This window comes from Stenella coeruleoalba (assembly GCF_951394435.1).
Source record: "Stenella coeruleoalba genome assembly, chromosome: 2".
Taxonomy (NCBI): domain Eukaryota; kingdom Metazoa; phylum Chordata; class Mammalia; order Artiodactyla; family Delphinidae; genus Stenella; species Stenella coeruleoalba.
The window spans coordinates 135,363,575-135,382,986 of NC_137147.1; the positions used below are offsets into that span (position 1 = coordinate 135,363,575).

The 19,412-nt window shown below is 37.3% G+C and overlaps 1 protein-coding gene across 1 annotated transcript in view; it reads right to left on the reverse strand.

Annotated features, from left to right (window-relative positions):
- Positions 1 to 233: 233 nt before the first annotated feature.
- ARIH1 (ariadne RBR E3 ubiquitin protein ligase 1) overlaps positions 234 to 19,412 on the reverse strand; it is a 130,297-nt gene continuing 111,118 nt past the window's right edge. Inside the window, exons 12-14 of the mRNA XM_079912267.1 lie at positions 15,195 to 15,455; positions 13,671 to 13,783; positions 234 to 12,525 (exon numbers count right to left, since the gene is read on the reverse strand). Of these exons, the coding sequence (XP_079768393.1) occupies positions 12,441 to 12,525; positions 13,671 to 13,783; positions 15,195 to 15,455 (459 nt within the window). The 3' untranslated portion in view covers positions 234 to 12,440. The remainder of the gene's footprint in view (positions 12,526 to 13,670; positions 13,784 to 15,194; positions 15,456 to 19,412) is intronic.

The window sequence follows — 19,412 nt, forward strand, 5'->3', positions numbered from 1 at the left end:
TAATATGAAGCTCCAGGGGCCTTCGTGAAGCATTTTAAATATGCCCATTCCTGATACTACAGATACTCAACCACAAATGTGGGCAAAGGCATATATACTGCAATGTTTGTGAGAAAAAAACAAACAAACTGTTAACAACCCAAATGTCCATCACCAGGGACTGTTCAAATAAACCACAGTACATCCATACGAAGACATATTATGCAGTCTGTAAAGGACTTCAAGATGGTGAAATAGTTAAATGAGAAAAACAAAGTATAGAAGATATAGTATGGTTCTATTTGTATTAAAAAAAATAAGGGGGGGAAGATATGCACACTTTTTGTATACAGAATTTTGAGAAACAATCAAGAAACTGGTAATGATGTTTGTCTCTGTAGAGGGAGTAGAGAGGACTTGGGAACCTATAATGGGAAGGTAATTCGCTTTTCATTGTTCACCACTCTATAAAATTTAACATTTTATTATCCACGTATATATAATTTTAAAAATTATTTTTAAAATATGTAAATGAAACTTTTTTTAAACTCCCATTCCTAGAATTCACTTCTCATTTGGATGTAGAAAACCACAGGAGAATATATCTCCCACCCTAGCAAACAAAGGCTAGATTAGCTAGAAAATCAAAAATATTTTTAACTCATTAGAAAGCTAAGGACATAAAGAAACCCTAAGTGAACTAACCTCCAGAAAATGCTAAGTCCTTCATAGGAGAGAAGAGATACATGGCTGCTCCACCATAGGGGAATAAAGAGAAGCCAGTGGAAAATTAACAAAAATGTCGGTCTCATTGAGGCTGGCATGACATTAGAATCTAGAGGACCCAAATCCACAGAGAAAACCTGCACCCACCCACCAATCTTACCTCTTGGATCTTAAAAAGTACAGGAAGGTAGTAACCAAAAGTGGGAAGAGGGTGTGTATAATAGAAAAGTTGAGACAGATTACTCCTTCCCTTGAGGTAAGTGGAGACTTTCCACTAACTAACATTTTAAGGTTATCTTTGCAAGATAACCTTAAAATGAGGAGGCAAAGCAGGAATGCTGAGAAATCCACCACATATACTCTTGAAGGCTGAGAGTGAGGCAGCTGACACCTTAGCTACGAAGCAAAGTCAGGGTGAACTGAATCAAACTAAGGCTGCAATAGTGCCCAGATCTAGGTCAAATATACATCAGATTGACTGAGCCATTACTCAAATGGCTGAAAGAAAAATGGGCATGCCCCAATTTGAAGTTAATACTTACTTCAGTCTCTCCTGTTTTTTATACAAAACGTCCAGCATACAATCAAATATACAAGACATGTGCAAAAGCAAGAAAATAAGATCCATGGTAACAGAGGAAAGGTTCAAGAGAAGCAGAATGAGAAATGACCCAGATGTTGAATTAACAGTGGGATCTTTAAAATAACTCTGGCTGAAAGTAAAATGCTTAAAAATCTAGTGGAGGCTAAAATATTACAATCAATAGATAGGGTTTTTGAAATAACTATGATGAAAATGCTTTAAAAACTCTAGTGGAAAATGTGGACAACATACATAAAAAAATGGAAAATTGAAGCAGAAACATGATAACTATACAAACATAATGAAATGCTAGAAATAAAAAATACAGTATCAGAATGATTTCATCAGATAGGTTTAAGAGAAAAGCATCAGGGTACTTGACAGCTAAATGGAAAGTATTCAAACTAAAAACAAAAAGAGAAAAGAATGGGGGGAAATCATCTGAGATCCGTAGGATAATATCAAATCATCTAATATAGGTGTAATTGGAGTCTCAGAAGGAGAGGCAAGGTGGGAGAGTATGGAACAGAAGAAATATTTGAAGACATAAAAGCCAAGAAATACCCAATATTAATGAAAGACAGCAACAGATACAGGAGGTTCAGTAAACTCCATACAAAGAAAAACATACCTAGACATATCATAGTCGATCTGCTGAAAACCAAAGATAAAGAGCAGATGTAACCATGGGGGAGAATCACATTATGGACAGGGAGACACATAAAAATGATGATTTCTTACCAGAAACAAATGAGACCTGAGGACAAATAAATGACTTTAAAATACTAAAAGAAGAGATAAAAGGTCAACATAGAATTTAATATTCAACTAAAATACCCCTGAAAAATAAAGATATTCTCTGACAGAGAAAAGCTGAGAGAATTCATCTTCAGAAAAACTGCAATAGAACAAATGTTAAAAAGAAAGTTCTTTAGATTAAAGGGAATTTATAACACATGGAACCCTAGACTTGCTGGAAAACATGAACAGAAATAATAATGAAGTATTGTGGAAAATGAAGTATTCTGTGGGAAACAGAATAGAGAATCTAGAAATAACTACAGACCCATATGGTCAGTTGATTTTCAACCAAGATGCCAAGTCGATCTAATGGGTGAAGGAAAATCTTTTTAAACAAATGTTGCTGGAACAACTGGGTATCTATGTTGAAATAAACCTCGTTCTGTACAAATAATTAACTGGAGATGGATCATAAACTTAAATGTAAAACTCCAAACCATAGATTTAAAACCTAAAACCAGTGAGATAGATCACAGATAGCCATAAAACCCCAAACCATAAAACTTCTAGAAGAAAATACATTCTTTGTGAGCTTGGGGGTCATAAAATCATAAAAGAAAAACTTGATATGGTGGACTTTATCAAAATAAAAATTTCTGTTCATCAAAAGATCCCAGTAAGTGAACAAACCATAGTCTACAAAAAAAAAATCACAGCACATATACCCATCAAAGGACTGTATCCAGAATTCACAGAAAAACCAAAATAAAAAGACAATTCAATTTTAAAATGGGAAAAGACATGAAAGACATTTCATGAAAGATATAAAAATGTAAAACAAGCATATGAAAAGTGCTCAACATCACTAATCATCAGGGAAATGCAATGTAAATTAAAATCATAGTTATTTCATACCCACTAAAATGGCTAATATAAAAAACACTGATAATATGAAGCAACTGAAACTCCCATACATCACTGATAAGAGTAAAAGATGATAAATCACTTCAGAAAACAGGAAGGCAGTTTCTTAAAAAGTTATCATATGACTCAGCAATTTTCTACTCTTAGGTATTTATCCAAGAGAAAAAACATGTACCCACAAAACAAAAAAATATAACTTAAGAATATATATATAATATCCTTATTCATAATTGCCCCAAATGAAACCACCTAAAAGTCCATCAGTAGGAGAATGGATAAACAAATTGTAGTACATTTATAGGAATGAAATACTACTTAGCAATAAAGAATAATTTATCAATACATACAACAATATGGATGAGTCTTTAAAGCATTATAAATGAAAGAAGCCAGATGTAAGAGTACATATTATATGATTCAGTTATATAAAGTCCAAAAGCAGGCAAAATAAATCTTCAGTGAGAAAAATCAGCAAATGATCATTGGAGTAGGGAGGGGGGCAGGGATGATTTGAAAGATGCACAAGGGAACTTTCTGGGTTAATGGTAACTATATCTTCCTTTGGGTGGTTATCTCACAGAGGTATACAATCGCTGAAACATCAATCTGAACACAACGTGTGTGCATTTTATAATAACACTGATTTCTATATATCAACTTAAAATAAAGGTGAGTTGAGGATACCTACTCCAGGAGCATCTGTCCCCGACCCTTTACTGACCTATCTGATTTGTTCTCCTCAGTACGATCTTTGGGCTCTAATCTGTTCAGGGCTAGGCCTTGATTATAGAATTTATCTTAAAGGGCACACAATCCAGTGCCCCTAAGAAGTAGCATTTAGAATCTGTGAAGCAATTCTGTGGAACCAACAGTTCATTTCCATTGATTAGTGAGCAACCATTTGACCATTTTAAGGCACTGACTTATACTAATGTGATTTTAACATGAATTGATGGTATTAATACTTAACTTACCCTATTGCAAGGTAGTCAAAACAATGGAGTAAAAATTAATTCTTCAAAGGCATGTAGAACACTATTATTCTTCATAAAAACCATTCTCTGGTATTTGCTGCCATGACATTTACAATGCTCTAAACCAGTCACAGGATTTTGGATACAAATTTATTTCCTATCCAAAGCAGGTGGACACTCAGATCATGCTTCCTCCTTTGTTAGATAACATTATAGTATTTGCCCAGGTTATGTAGAAATGAACCACAAGTCAGGGTCATACGGTAGGAATTTATTAACAAACCAACAACTTTGTTCATACCAGGAAGACCAGCAATTAGGTTATAAATGACTTGAGAGCAGGTGCAAGAACTTACAATTCTAGAGCATTCTATCAGAATGTCTACTGCCTAAGTAGACCCATAAGAGATGCTCCATGAATTCCGGTTATCATTTTACACGGCACTCCCTTTGAGAAAATGATGTGACCTGCAGAGGTGGGAGTACACACAGGGAGTCCCCCTGTGAGAGGAAGGTGGGAAATTCAATAAGTAGTGATGTTTTTGGATAGGGTCCCTCAGAAAACTCAGGACAGTGTGTTTGCTCACTCCTTAGGAATCCCAACTTGGCCAACTGATTCCAGAGAACCAGATCCTCACTGCAAAAGCCCTGATTCACAATTCTAAGAAATCATCATTTAACATACACTGAAGTGGTTCCTAGGGCACTGCTTTGTTGTTAGCCACACAGAAACCAATTTTAACCATCAGAAGGAAATCTAAAATCTAGAGAAGCAAGTTTTCATCCTAGACAGCTTTCTGGAGAATTACCTATCTACAATAGAGAATTCATTTCTATCATCACCTTCCAAATTCTCACTCTGAAAGAAACCTGAATACTCCGTGGCAAAAAGCAGGCAGCTTGAAAATTAAAAAACAAACTTTTATACAGGTGGAGTAGTGAGGAGGGATATACAGGTGCTAAATAAAACACCGAATCAGGAAATGTTATTTTGTGCACAGGAAGCCACATCATCAGCTCAATATCGGCAAGATTGCCTTCTAGAAAGGGTTTGGAAATATGAGACTTGCTTTTTTAAGCTCTCATTAAAATGCCAGGGTGGTTCTGAAATGTGAGGGAGAAGAAAAAGGCATACTTTGGGTCCTTCTTAGTAGAGTATCTGAGGTTAACAACAAAGACATGTTTTGAACAGAGAGGAGCCAAAAATAAGAATTAGTCATTGAGTCTCCTGAGGTTGGAAGTCCCCTAACTAGTCTATGTAATTTTAGCAGATACTTTTGGCAAGGTTGTTTGAGAAGCAGCTATAGTAGTGAAAAGAATTTAGTGTAGTGGTCCAAATGTGCCTGCAGATCTGCCATTAACTGGTTGGGTGACCCTGGGCAACCCACTGAATCTCTATGTAGAATCAGAATTAAATGCTTCAGACAAACAGACCCCTTTGTTCACTGCTGTACCTCCAGTGCCTAGAACAGTGCCCAACACCATGGGTGCTGACAGAAGGAACTTAGGCTTGAATCTTCATTTTGCCACTTACAAAAGGATGACCTCAAAGAAATAACCCACCTTCTTTGCGCTTTTATTTTCTTATTTATAAAATGGAGATGGCAACTATCTCATATGATTTGCAATTTTAAAAAGATGGCCATGAAGCATTTAGTAAACACTAAATAAGTTAGCCATAATTATCTATTATATACAAACTCTTTACATTTATTTAAAAAAGAACACTTTCGGGGCTTCCCTGGTGGCGCAGTCGTTGAGAGTCCGCCTGCCGATGCAGGGGACACGGGTTCGTGCCCCGATCCGGGAAGATCCCACATGCCGCGAAGCGGCTGGGCCCGTGAGCCATGGCTGCTGAGCCTGCGCGTCCGGAGCCTGTGCTCCGCATCGGGAGAGGCCACAACAGTGAGAGGCCCGCGTACCGCAAAAAAAGAAAACTTTCAGGGCATTTTGGTATTGTCAAGGACACCTGTGATGTACAGCCAGTGAGCCATGATCTCCAAAATTTGCCTCCCAATCCACAGGGGTAACCCCCCAAAGCCACATTTGTACCAATGATCTTGTTCCATGGCTCTGTCTGGTTGTCTACATGTGTCTGGGACAGCTAACATGTAACACCTAGAGCTATGGGTGTGGCTGATAGGAAAAGCAGACGACTTTAGAATGATGTGGATGTACAGACTGCAGACAATGCCAGTTTAGGAGTCCAAAATGGCTTTCTAGTTCCTGGATCTGATCTCATTCTGCCTTTGGGAGTCTATGAGACAGCTCTGTATCCTTATTTTTTGCCTAAGTTAGTACTAGTAAGCTCATTATTTGTAACTAGGATTTGTTTTCCCATTAATTTTCTTTGACCCTCACAATATTCCTATAAAAGACAATATAACATGATAGAATGAACACATGAAATTGGACAAGCACAATGCTGCCATAAACTGTTAAGTTCGAGTTAATAAGTCTATACACCTTTCTTCTCATTTATAAAATAGGATAGCAATGCCTACTTTGTTTTAGGGCTGCTTAGAAGATACAAATAACATAAGTAAGGCATCTGGCAAGAAGCACTCAACAAATTATAGCTCCTATTAGTATCCCCATTTTACAAAGGGAAAATTATGGCTGAGAAATACTGATATTCTTTCTACTATGCCAACTACACTGGGAATAAAAATAGGAAAATCCACTGTCTTTTAACATACAAGTTCATCAAAAGAATGAAAGTGACAGCAAGAAACTTGTGACTTTCAAGTGCTCTGAATTTAAGTGATTAAATGGAATTGTGCATTGACTTGAAACAGATAGCTTAACCACTCAACAACTTGCTCAGACTCTACACTAATTTACTTCCAGATAGGGCTCTCTCCCTTGATAAGAAAATATATTGCCAGTTGACGTGAATATTCTACTGAGCTTATCGGTTCTACAGTTCTTTTAGTTTTGTGAATTTTATTTTCTCCAAGGTGGACCACTTAGCAAAACACCAACAAAGAAACAAATTGGGCGCTTTACACTATACCCGAGGAGGCACCATTCCACAAAACCCATTCAGCTAGGGCCTACAGTGTGGCCCTTTCCTGAGCTTGTAAATTCGCCCCACGTCCTATTGTCCCTTATGACTAGAGTGCTCAACTACATTCCTCTTTGAAACTATGTAGGTATCTAGATCAATGGTCTCAACCTTGCCTACAGGTCTCAGACTGCACTGCACAATCATCAGGGTTGGGGATGGGGATAGGACTTTAAAAATTATTGATGATCAGTACACAACCCAAAGCAAATAAATCACAATTTCTATGGGGTGGGACTCAAGCATAGTGTTTTTTGGTTTGTACTTTTGAAGTTTCTCAGTGATTTCAATGTGTAAAATGGACATTAAATTGGAACACAAGTTGGAAAATGACAAGGCCCATGTGCAGTTCTTTGAGCCACATTTAAGAATATTTTAATGACCATTTCAAAATTGAGAGAATCCACGTAAAGTGTATTTCACAGGCTCCTCTGAGAGTCCACTTGGCCCAGGGTAGTCTATTAAAATATTTACCTAGTTCTTGTAGACATCTGAGTTTGAGACTCTTGGTATTACTTGAAACCCCTGGATTACTGTGGTAGTAAAGTTGTGCTTTTGGCATTGTTAGAGCTGCTAGCTATCAATGTGTGACTGACTTATATACCAATTGGCTCCTACTCTGAAAATGGCCCTAAACAAGCATATCTATAGTTTAATCGTAGTCTGAAAACTGCTTTTCAAAAGAATCTTGTATTATTTTCCCCAGCCTAAATGCTATTGCTTAGAGAAACATCAACCACAGTTGCCTCCGCTCCTGCAGCAGGCACTATTTGATTACTTCCAGTTGAGCATTTGACTCAGCTATTTCATCTTGGGTAATTAAGTGGAGAAACAAATTCCTTAAAATAAACCAGAAATACACCAACTTTATCCCCAAAGAAATCTGAAAAAAATATGAGGGGTTCACACTTTTTCCTGTTTCTGAAGGAGCCAAGATTTCCCCCTAACGCTCACTACTTATCTTCTGAAAGTCCCATAGGTCATCCAGTTCCAAGAAGAAATGCTGAGAAACAAATGGAAATGAGCTATTCTGGGCATTTTCAGTTACAAAACAACTTCTGTAACAAGTTCCAATAGACTATCCAAACTTCTTCACATTGGAAATTCATTTGAAATAACTAGACCTACAACTGCAAATTTCTTGGCCCCTGTTTATCAAATCAAATGACGCTGAACTGTTTACTGTCAACTATCACACAGTCTTCTCATGATGCCTGTCCTAATCACCAAGATGGGAAGAGCTATTCTTCTATCCATGGCTGATCTGATGAGGCAAAACAAAGAGCCACATTAGTTGCAAAGTCTGCAACAGCAAATTGAAGATCAGAGATAGTACACAGCATTCCTCTAACAGGAGCAGTGACAGGCATTTATAGTCTTTGATGTGGTTTAAAAGTACAACACCGTAGATAAGAACCACCTTTCTTGGTATCGAATGCTAGGTCATTCTGAGACCAGATTAAGAAAATATGATACAAAGAGGTAGTATGATGTTCATCAGATAGAAGAAAACTTGAGTCCCAGACAGGAGAAATTGTGAAATCTTGGGCAAGTTACTTAACCTTGTTGAGCCTTACCTTCTTTTATAAAACAGAGTGATTTCTACCCCACTTGCTTTAGACAACGATACAAGTTAAAGTGCTTTGAAGATACAAGTGATAAATGAACTCTCATAATTACAGATCCAAATAAGACCAAATTAAATTGTCCTAAAATCTGGACTTGGCTAGAATATCAATAACAAAGATCTCAACTTTGGGACCTTCTTTAAGACAACTCTCCCTCCATTCCTATGGGAGATATCAGCTTCTAAAAGTGAGCTAAGTGGAAGTAATGTGAAGCAGTTTTAAGCATGAGAATGACTTTTTAAATATTTTATCTTTATAAATTGACAAACATCTACTGAGCATTTAATATCACTGTTACAACATGAATAGCAATCTAAATTCAATGTTCAAGACACAGAAATTGGAAGTCTTCCAGAAAATGCTCTGAAGGCTTCATTAACCAAGATAATTGTTGGGGATAGTCTCATTCACAGTTCCCTGAAAAGAAACTGAACCAAACCTTGACATTTCATGTTAAGTAGGAACAGTGAATAAGGCACATAATACAGGTGACTGTTAGGCCACCGTCTTTTTTTTTAACTATAAAAATAAACATAAGTAACTAATGGAATAACAAAATAAAAGTTTATTTTATTAGAATTAGGAATGTTCTTTCCCTCTGGGCAACCTGAACAGTCCAGTTACAATGAAAATCTAAGAACAGTTATTTCCACAGCACAGGGTGCTCTATGCACAAAATTACAGGGTTAGGAGCATTTAATCAATTTACCGATCTGATTGTCTCACCAACCCGCCCCCTCCCATCCCCCAAGTGCTCTATACTGGGATTTGTAGCTAAAAGATTTTGTTACATCAAGTCCTTTTCTCTCTTATACTAAATTTCAGTTCCTAATCATGGTTGATCCACATTGTACACTGCAGATTCAACCATTTCAAATCAAGTCAGTCAGTCTTGGATCTGTTATATTTGTGTGTATGTATACACCTGTGTATTTAATGTATTTATTTAAACACACATAAAACATATACAATCTGGGTCGCAGCAGATTACACAGAATTTAGAGTCTGATGTTATTATATACTACTCAATTTTACCACTGTGGTTTGTATCCTGCGCTTTGGATCGACATTTTATTGTAAATAATTTAAAGTCCATCTACTGCTCAATGAATTGTTCAGATGAAGCATGCACTTTTCAGGAAACCTCAAGAAGACAGGGAGACCCTGGTGCTGACCATGAAGAGAGCCCTCTGACAGAAAGACTTAGGTAGGTGAAACAGGGAAGCTGTCATACAATATGGCTTGCCTATCCCAGCTGGGGTCACTGAAGTTACTAACAATGAAAGCAATTAACTCAGGGAATTCTGTCAAATATGGAGACAGCTGTTAAAAGCTTGGAAGTGGAAAATGCCAATTCATCTTGATCCATACAAATTAGGGAATGCACCCACAATTGCTATACCCTCAGGTAATATGCCAACACTGAAACTAGAAAGCAGCTCTAAAAAGCGCTGTTCCTCCATGGGTGGGGGCTGATATTATGAAGTGCACACATTGTTTTTGGATACCTGTTGTAAGGGGAGCATGTAAAAAGGATTTATGACACTCAAACTTACATACTGCAGTTAACTGGTAAGGTTTTTTAAAAACACCACACATACACAAAACATTTTAATGGAACCACATATATCTAGATAGCAACTCTGGCTGCTTTTCAAAGTTACCAGGGAAAGGAACTTATTCAAGCTTTCTTTAAAAAAAAAAAATCCTTAGTTTTGATAAATGTCTTTTAAGATTGATGCAGTCATTGAAAATAAAGTCAAATGGTTGACAGGGAAAGGGGAGGAGAAGAGAATACGGAAGAAGCAGACACTGAGTTCAGATTTGCACCTAAAGTGGCAAGAGAAGGGAGGATAAAAGGTACAGGTAAAGTTGATCCTAAAGCAACAAGTGGTTTAAGGAAGCAGCATAATATATTCAGCAAACATTCACTGATTTTTGATGGGAAAAGAATAGTTGCAAGTACATCTCATGTAACAACCTTTTCTAAAAGGAAAAGTAGGGTTGATTTAGCAAAGCCTAACTTAGGCAAAAGGCCAGAGGAAAGTGAACCTACTTCCCAATGATGTAATAAGATGTACAATGCAAGAGCAGACAAAGCTGCCTCACAAACGGTAAACACTCCCTAGGCGCAAGACATTTAGAGGAAGACAAAGAGGTCCTTCAGCCACAAGTGGTATTTAGTATTAAGACCTCAATCTAGTTGCCTAGTTCACTCTGTACTCCTGTATAAAACTGACAGATTTAGGGATGCTAATCTGTTGAAAAATACCACAGCAAGAATGGCCTAAACAGATACATAGTTAATAAAACCACCACCACCCTTTACTTTTAACATAGCTCTTAGTAGAAATTTCATAAAAATGGACATCACAGCTAAAACACGTTATTAATTCTCCTATTTGCTGACAATAGAAAAGAAGCAAACAGTGGTTTCTATTTAAATGCACTAGATGGGAATATCAAGTTCTAGGGTGTTTGCCTTCAAACTGAACCCACAGCAACACACATAAGCAATTTCAGTATCTGCCATTTTTAATTCACAATCTGAAACTAAGTGAATGGCTATTTATTTATATTTAAAGGAAAAACATTCTATCTGACACCCTAACGTAAAGAAGGGGTGAGAGAAGAGCCATAACTAAAATCTTAAAAGGCTCAAAGCAGCAATTAAGGGGAAAATTTTTTGAAATGTTTCCTCTGGATGTGACAGGAAGCCTTCAGCTATATGACACGGGCACACAAAGGCTTACGTAGATGCATGAGGCCGTGGAGAGGGATGAGGTTAGGGACTGGGTGATTCTTGAATTGCAGCAGCAAAGCTCCCTGTTGCAGCCCTTATCAGGCCATGGCATTTAGTCAGCACTTGACTTCTCTATACCCAACCAGGAGCTGGGAATTCAGGGCATGAGGCCCATGGCTAGCAACAAACATATCAAACCAGAGAGGGCAAAGTAATCTCAGGAAAGGGAAATCAAAGAGCTCTAGATAGGTCTTCCAGAGGTGCTAAACCAACACACCTTTTAGTCCAACCCTCAACCCTGGAAAGATAAAGCAAACTGAAAGAAAATGCACAGCAAAAGACATAATCTTGAAGATTTTTAAAGAATAAATATTTTTTGTAATTAAACATTATGCAAACACGTGCCACGCTTGCTTTGTCCATGCATATGCGCTATATACAATTTTGAAAAATACTGTGTTGTCCTCTTGTTTTAAAAGTCATATACAAAGTTTTTTTGTTTTTTTTTGTTTGTTTGTTTAACCCCTCTTTCTGCCTACCCTCTTCCCCGCCCCAAGAATTTTCTTTACAAGGAACTAATCATTCACTCATGACCTTGGGGTATGAGAAAGAGACAGTCTGCGTGTTTGGGTGTATCTGTATGTGCAGGGGAGGAAGGGGAAGAGGTCCTTTACCAAAGTACAACAAAATGGCTGGTTTGGACATGAAAAGCAGTGTCAAAGAGCTATTTTAAATTTTAACTGTACTACACTCAGGAAAAAGAAAATGAAAAAAAGGAGTCAGCTTTGAGAACGAAGCTACGTTACAAGTTAAAGTTGGAGGGCTTTTAGTGTGTCTGTCACACTTTTGTTGGCGGCCTAGAATACTGTTGTACAATGGTTTATCTACCTTTTTTTATTACAATATAATTTACTTAAACTTTCCATTAACAAAACAGAATTCTGGTACTATAGACCAGCGGTGTCAGAATAGGCTTAGTGCCTCCTTGTTTGTATTTGTTTTGTTTTGTTTGTTTTAATTGCATGAGCACTCTAGACGATAAAGTTTTCAGAGTTCATTTTATGCAGGGCCATTCTCAGTCCTCAATGTACTCCCACAGATCTTTTTCATAGCCTTCATGCACATGCTGTAACAAAACCCTTCGTCGACTCTCACAGTATCTGTAATCAAAGAGAAAAAAAAAAAAAAAACCCATTGTCAGCCTCCAATAATAAAAAAAAAAAGAGGCATTTACTTATTTTTTAAGGTCCCCTACAGTTTATTCAGACTTAGAACCAAGCACCTGCTTTTTGTTGTTGTTGTGCTGTTTTTTTTTTTTGGCTGTTCTGCATGTCTTGTGGGATTTAGTTCCTTGACCAGGGATTGAACCCGGGCCCTCAGCAGTGAGAGCTGGGAGTCCTAACTACTGGACCGCCAGGGAATTCCCCCAAGCACCTGTTTTTGTTTTTAAGAGGCACATTTTCAGGTCTAGATGTAAAGACATGACTATTTCTCATTTTAAAAAGGTATTTTTTGAAGTTCCCAGTTTTGGGAAATTAATTCTAGAGCAATAAAATAAAGGCCTTAGAAATCATCTGACTCAATCTTGTCATTCTACAGGTAAGTAAACAGTTTTAGGAAGAAGTAGTTTCAGGGGTTATTTATTCACATCTGCAAAACCTTAAAGAACTAGTGGGAGCTATTGCTGGCTAAGGGAAGTGAAAATGTTACTTAGGACTAAATCTGCAAGTCTTCCAAATTCCCAGAGATTTCTACTACTATTAAAAAGATATTAGTATTTGCCAGAAAACAACTGTGGGAGAAAGAGCTCCATGTTGAGAAAGCAAACATTCTGCATCTTTTACTTAAGTGGTAACATATCTTAAAGTATCACCTATCTCTAGGACAAAGTAAATTTCTCCTTAGAAAAACTCTTTAAAAAGTCTGGGTAGCTCATTTGTCAAAAGCCATGATCCACAGGATCCCTAGGCTAGGGCCAGCATCCTAATCTCACCCCTCATCCTAATAGCCACTTGCCCTTTTGGGGCTCCTTCTTCCTGTCAGGGCAGCAACTACATAGATAAAACTGCATGGAAGAAGCACAATCAGCCAGTGGGATAAACGGCTGATTTCCTCCCTACGCCTGACTAGCACTATCTGGAATCTGTTGCCCAAAGGACAGAAGCAATCTGTGAGAAACATGGCAGCTGCTCAGTTATTGAATATGCTAAACCCAAGTTTCACCATCATCTAACTTCTCCACTAAGGCATACCAGACCACCGGTGGCCGACATTTTTGTTCAACAACTACTGGAGAAAACCTTACCTGTACTTATCTTGTACTTTCTGCTTTATATCCTGTAGAGAGTCTTGGGAAATATCTCGTTCAAGGTAGCCCGAGAGCACCTCTGTGGCATTCTCTAGATCTGCTTGGTTATTCTGTAAGAGGAAGAAGAATATATAGTAAATTTTGCCTTCAAAAGAAAGCTAAAAGATAAACCATCTTAGCTGCTTCCTTGACAGACTGTGGCTCAACACCAATTTTGTAATTTTCACAGGTGGTTTAACTGCACCTGTAAAGCCCTTCATCACTTTCACCCCTAACAACCTGTTTTTTCTTGTCCAAGACAATTTTTTAAACATTAAAAAACTAAAGATTTATCCATTACCTCTGGAAGAATATTAAGGACAATCTGAAAGGACATAAGAAAAAGTTTTTGGAATCTTCCAGTTCTGAAAACTGCTATTGGCTAAAGCTTGAGGAAAACTAAGAAACCCATTATTCTTTATATCTAGCTAGATATCTACTTCTTATAAGAGAACACTGTATGGAAGATTAAAATTTTGTTATCCTTTACTACTATGGCTAGTTCTATATATTTACCCATATAAATTCCCATCTACTAGTCACTGTTATTACCCAGCCATCTATCAACATCAATGTTGCATGCATCAATTTTAAATGAGAATCTCTACTTGAAAAACCTCTACTGCTAAAAGTCCCCCTTTTAGTCATTACTTCTCCACAAAAGGCAAGCACCATATTAACTTCTAATACCATGTATTAGTTTTGCCTGAATAAAGACTTGTGAAAGAACTTATGACGTGCCAGGTGTTACATAAGCATTAAACATGGATTGTCTCACTTAAACCTCTTAACATTTATAGAAAAATTATCCCCATGCTAAAATAGAGATATAGACGAGGTTAAGTAATTTGCTTCAAGTCAACAGAGCTAAAAAGTGATGAAGTCAAGATTCAAATTCAGGGCTAATTCCAGAGCCTGCACACTAAATCACTAGCTGGCTAAACCACATCACTCTGAACGTAGCTTACAGCAAGAAATCTAAATTTCTTGTATCTTCCTAATAGACACGAAACTTTTCTTTTTTAATTTTTTAAATTTTTATTTATCTTTGGCTGCGTTGGGTCTTCGTTGCTGAGCGCAGGGCTCTCTCCAGTTGCGGCGAGCAGGGGCCACTCCTCGCCATGGTGCGCAGGCTCCTCATTGCAGTGGCCTCCCTGGTTGCGAAGCATGGGCTCTAGGCACGCGGGCTTCAGTAGTTGTGGCACGCGGCCTCTAGAGCGCAGGCTCAGTAGTTGTGGCGCACAGGCCCAGTTGCTCCGCGGCATGTGTGATCCTCCCAGACCAGGGATCAAACCCGTGTCCCCTGCACTGTCAGGCAGATTCCTACCCACTGCGCCACCAGGGAAGCCCTTAACACTAAACTTTTAATCCACATTTTTGGGCAGAGAGTAAGCTTTAAAACTCTATATATCTTATCTATGAAAGGCAAGTAGTCCTACGACACACAGGTGGTTTTTTTCCCCACTCAGTAACTATTCCTACCTCAAAGATAATGGACTGGTTATTCTTTTTGAGGTAGAAAGCGAAGACATAAGTGTACATGAGTGTGGCACGACACTGGCAGAGGACATCAACTGCTTTCTTCAGGAACTGCACCTCAATCCAGGACATGTTGTGCTGTTGCATCTCTTCCATTTTCTGCTTCACCTGAGCATATAGTTTGTGCTCAAAGCGTAGACTCTGCATGTGGTTCATATAGCGATTACAGTAGAACAGGTACCTCTGAAGGGCTGCCCTAGATCGCTGTCCCATTAAGAAAAATTAAGGTCACATAATTATAACAAATGTATTATATATACACACAAAAGCTGATATCATATTTACTGATGAAACGGTATAGGAATTTAGGCTAAAATCGGGAACAAAGAGACATCTACTGCTACCTTTGTTATTTAATATTTTTTGAATGTCCTATAGCTGTACTTTCCAATACAGCAGCCACTAGTCACAGGTGGCTATTAAAGTAAAAAATTCAGTTCCTCAGTGTTCAACAGCCACATCGCAGTCAGTGCCTACCACGTTAGATAGTGGTAATAAAGAACATTTCCATCATTACAGAATGTTCTACTGGATAGCTCTGTTCTGTGGTATGTAATAAGGTACATCAATATTTTAAAGTAGAAAACAAAAGAGAGGCAACCAGACATCATATAACACCTAATATAATGCAACAGAAGCTATACAGTACCACCAGTTAAGTGTTCTGTGTTCTTTCCACACCCCTCCCCAAATCGAGTCTGAATTCAATTATCTAGAATTAACCACCAGTTTCAGGAAATTCAGGGATAGAAGAACCTATTAAATAAAACCAGGAAGTTGCAATCAGCAAATCCAGAATGTGTTAAATTCTACAAGAAAAATAACTTAGTTTCCTCAACAAACAAATGGCAAGGGAAGAAAAACAAACCCCAAAAAAACCAAAAAACTGAAAGGACCTATAGATTAGAGGATCACATCCAACTTGTGCACCTGTATGGATCCTGATTTAAACCAACTATAAAAGAAAGTTTATGAGATAAATGGGGACCATTTGAACACTGGATAGTTGATGATATTAACAAAGTACTGCTTTAAGTATATAATATAGTATAATTATAAAATAATACAATAAATATATATACAAACATAATTATGGTACTACAGTTTTATGAAGAGTCTTTTAAAGTACATGAAGTATTACAAAAACATAAACATATATATATATAAAATATCAGGTCTAAATTTGTTTTATATTATTTATCATACTACAAAAAGAATTCACATAGGTCTCTCCCATTATACTGTAAATCTCTAGAGGAGATACAGTTTTAAAAAAGTAATCTTGGGGGAATTCCCTGGCGGTCCAGTGGTTAGGACTCTGCTCTCACTGCCAAGGGCCCAGTTTCAATCCCTGGTGGAACTAAGATCCCACAAGCCTCGAGGCCCAGCTGGCCAAAAAAAAAAAAAAAAAAAAAAAAGTAGTCTTGTTATCTCTAGCACCTAATATGCAGAAAATCATAAATGCTTGTTAAATGCAACCACCATGGAAGGGTTTCTTACCACACATACATATTTCTTTTCTTTTACTATCACCTCCTCTTCCTCTCCTCATGCCTTAAAGCCTACTAAACAGCACAGATACTACTAGGCCCTATGCTTGGCCTCTTGCTTAGAAATACTATCTCTGAACCACATAACTAGCCAATCACATGATCCAGTATCATACAACATTGAAACATCTCAAAAAACCTACAGAAGCCATATTATTTCAGCAGTCAGGTAGGTATTTAAATCAATGCTTACACGATGGAAAATTATTCCAATTATATCTAAAAATATAATATGTAGAAAATAAACTGCGTGGCATTTTATCTCCCCCCAAAGCACTAATATTTTTAAGCCTGTCAAATTCCCAAGATGAAATGGAAAACCTAAATCACATATTAAAATGTATGTTACAGGACTTAACGTGACCAGCATTTGATTTAATATGACCAACAATTCTCAAACAGCTTGCATCACTAAAATACCTTTAAAATCAACATGAAAGAAAACCCACACCAACACTGCAAATAAGACCCATTTTTAATCAAATGCCAGAATCTGGATTGAGAAATGTAATCAGTATCCTGAAAACACTTTGGAAAAACAAACAAAACAACAACCTGACTGCTTAGAACAGGGGTAGGCAAACTGGCCTGTGAGTGAAATCCAGCTGCTGCCTATTTTTTGTAAACTAAACTAAGTTAACTTGGAATACTGCCATGCCCACTCTTTTAAGTCTATGGTTGAGTCAGCATTTCAAGAGCAGGGACAGAATTGAGTAATTGTAACAGAGACTATATAGTCTCCAAAGCTGAAAATATTTACTATCTGGCAACTCACAGGTCTAGTAGATAAGAAAATTCAGGGAATTCCCTGGTCAGGGAACTAAGATCCCACAAGCCTTGAGGCCCAGCTGGCCAAAAAAAAAAAAAGTAAGTAATCTTGTTATCTCTAGCACCTAATATGAAAAGAAAGAAAGTCTAGTAGATAAGAAAATTCAGGGAACTCCCTGGTGGTCCAGTGATAAGGACTCTCACTGCCAGGGGCCTGGGTTCGATCCCTGGTTAGGAAACTAAGATCCTGCAAGCTGCACAATGCAGCCAAAAAAATAAATAAAAATTAAAAAAAGAAAGAAAAGAAAATTCAAATGTCCACCCCTGTCATAACTGTGGCATAGTACATTAAGTCAACAACTTTCTACAACACAGATAACATCCTTCCAAGACACTCAAAGTACCATCTATGTTCTTTCTGCATTGTGTGCCAACCTTCTAGTACTTTTTAAGAACTACAACTCCCAGAAAACACTAGGCCTGAGTATGGAAGTAGGGGAAGTGAGGAAAGAATATGCTAGATGTGTGCAATGGTGTGCTCCATTCTGGGAGGTATGGTTCCCACTTAAATAAACAAACAAATACAGGCACTCATATGAAATTTTTCCCTGTACATCCAAAGGATCAGAAGATTCTAGTTTAGTCCAAAAGAAATGAGCTAGAAAAATAATGCATTCTAGCATCTACAATCTACACATTAGCAGGGCTTAGAAGCTATGCTCAATAATCCACCCTCCCTGTGGACCTCAGAAAGGGATTCTACCAGTACCCAAATGCAGACCAGGTAAGGCCAAGGATAACCCATATACTTTTTGTTGTCAGCAAATACCATATTCTGGCTAGATCTAACTAGACTACTCTTCATTCAGGATAAGTAAAAGCTAAAAGTCTAACATGGTTATTAGGAAAAATGTAATGCAGCATAAGAGAAAAAGAACAGTTCTCTATGGACTCAAAAAATATTATCAAAATTAGAAGAAAATTTTAGGAAAATTTATGGTCTCTTCAGCAGCATTTAAAACAACTGTGACTGCTTAAAACAGAAGCAGAAAGCCATGAGGGCTAAGATTTAAAAACAAACAAACAAACCCAAAACAGAAGGAGATGCAATGACAAACTGAGCTAGATAAAAATGCAGCAGTAGAATTGATTCCAAATGGGAGGTAGGAAAAGCATGACTGTCATTGTAGAGTTTTGTATATAAAGATAACATGGGGTGATGTTTCTCAAACTGGAGTCTAAGGATGCTAGACAAAACTGGAGTAGGGGTGCCAAATGATCTGGTTTAAACAGACCATGGAATGTTTAAGTATTAAAAATCTGATAATAACCTAAAGAAAACACAAACACTCCGGGCCATATGAATGAACTTATGAGAATCAACATTTTCAGGTCTTACATTTGTGAAATGGCTAAAACTGGCATCAAACAGGATTACTTAAACTGCACCAGAGTTGAGAATAATAAGTGATAAAAGAATATATTAATGATAAATTCTGATCAAATCAAATTTTGATGCACTGTAAGGGTGACTGTGCAATAGGTGAGATATAGAAAACTGGTGGGAGAACAAATTATCACGTGGCACTTAGTAGTATGGGTAACCCTAAATTTTAAAAACCTGGTCTGACAACAGTAATTTAATTTCAGCAAATAACTTATCTGTCAAATTAGTTTTAACTTGAGTTCCACTGGTTTTGTGGTCTTCTTGATTTGGTTGTATAGTTGCTTAAGAGTTTAAAGCTAGTTTTATGTTTAAACATATTTAAGTCGTATTATAATAAATAAAATTTAAATCAACATTGGAATTTGTGGGGTTTTTTTTTCCTCCTTTAAAAGGATT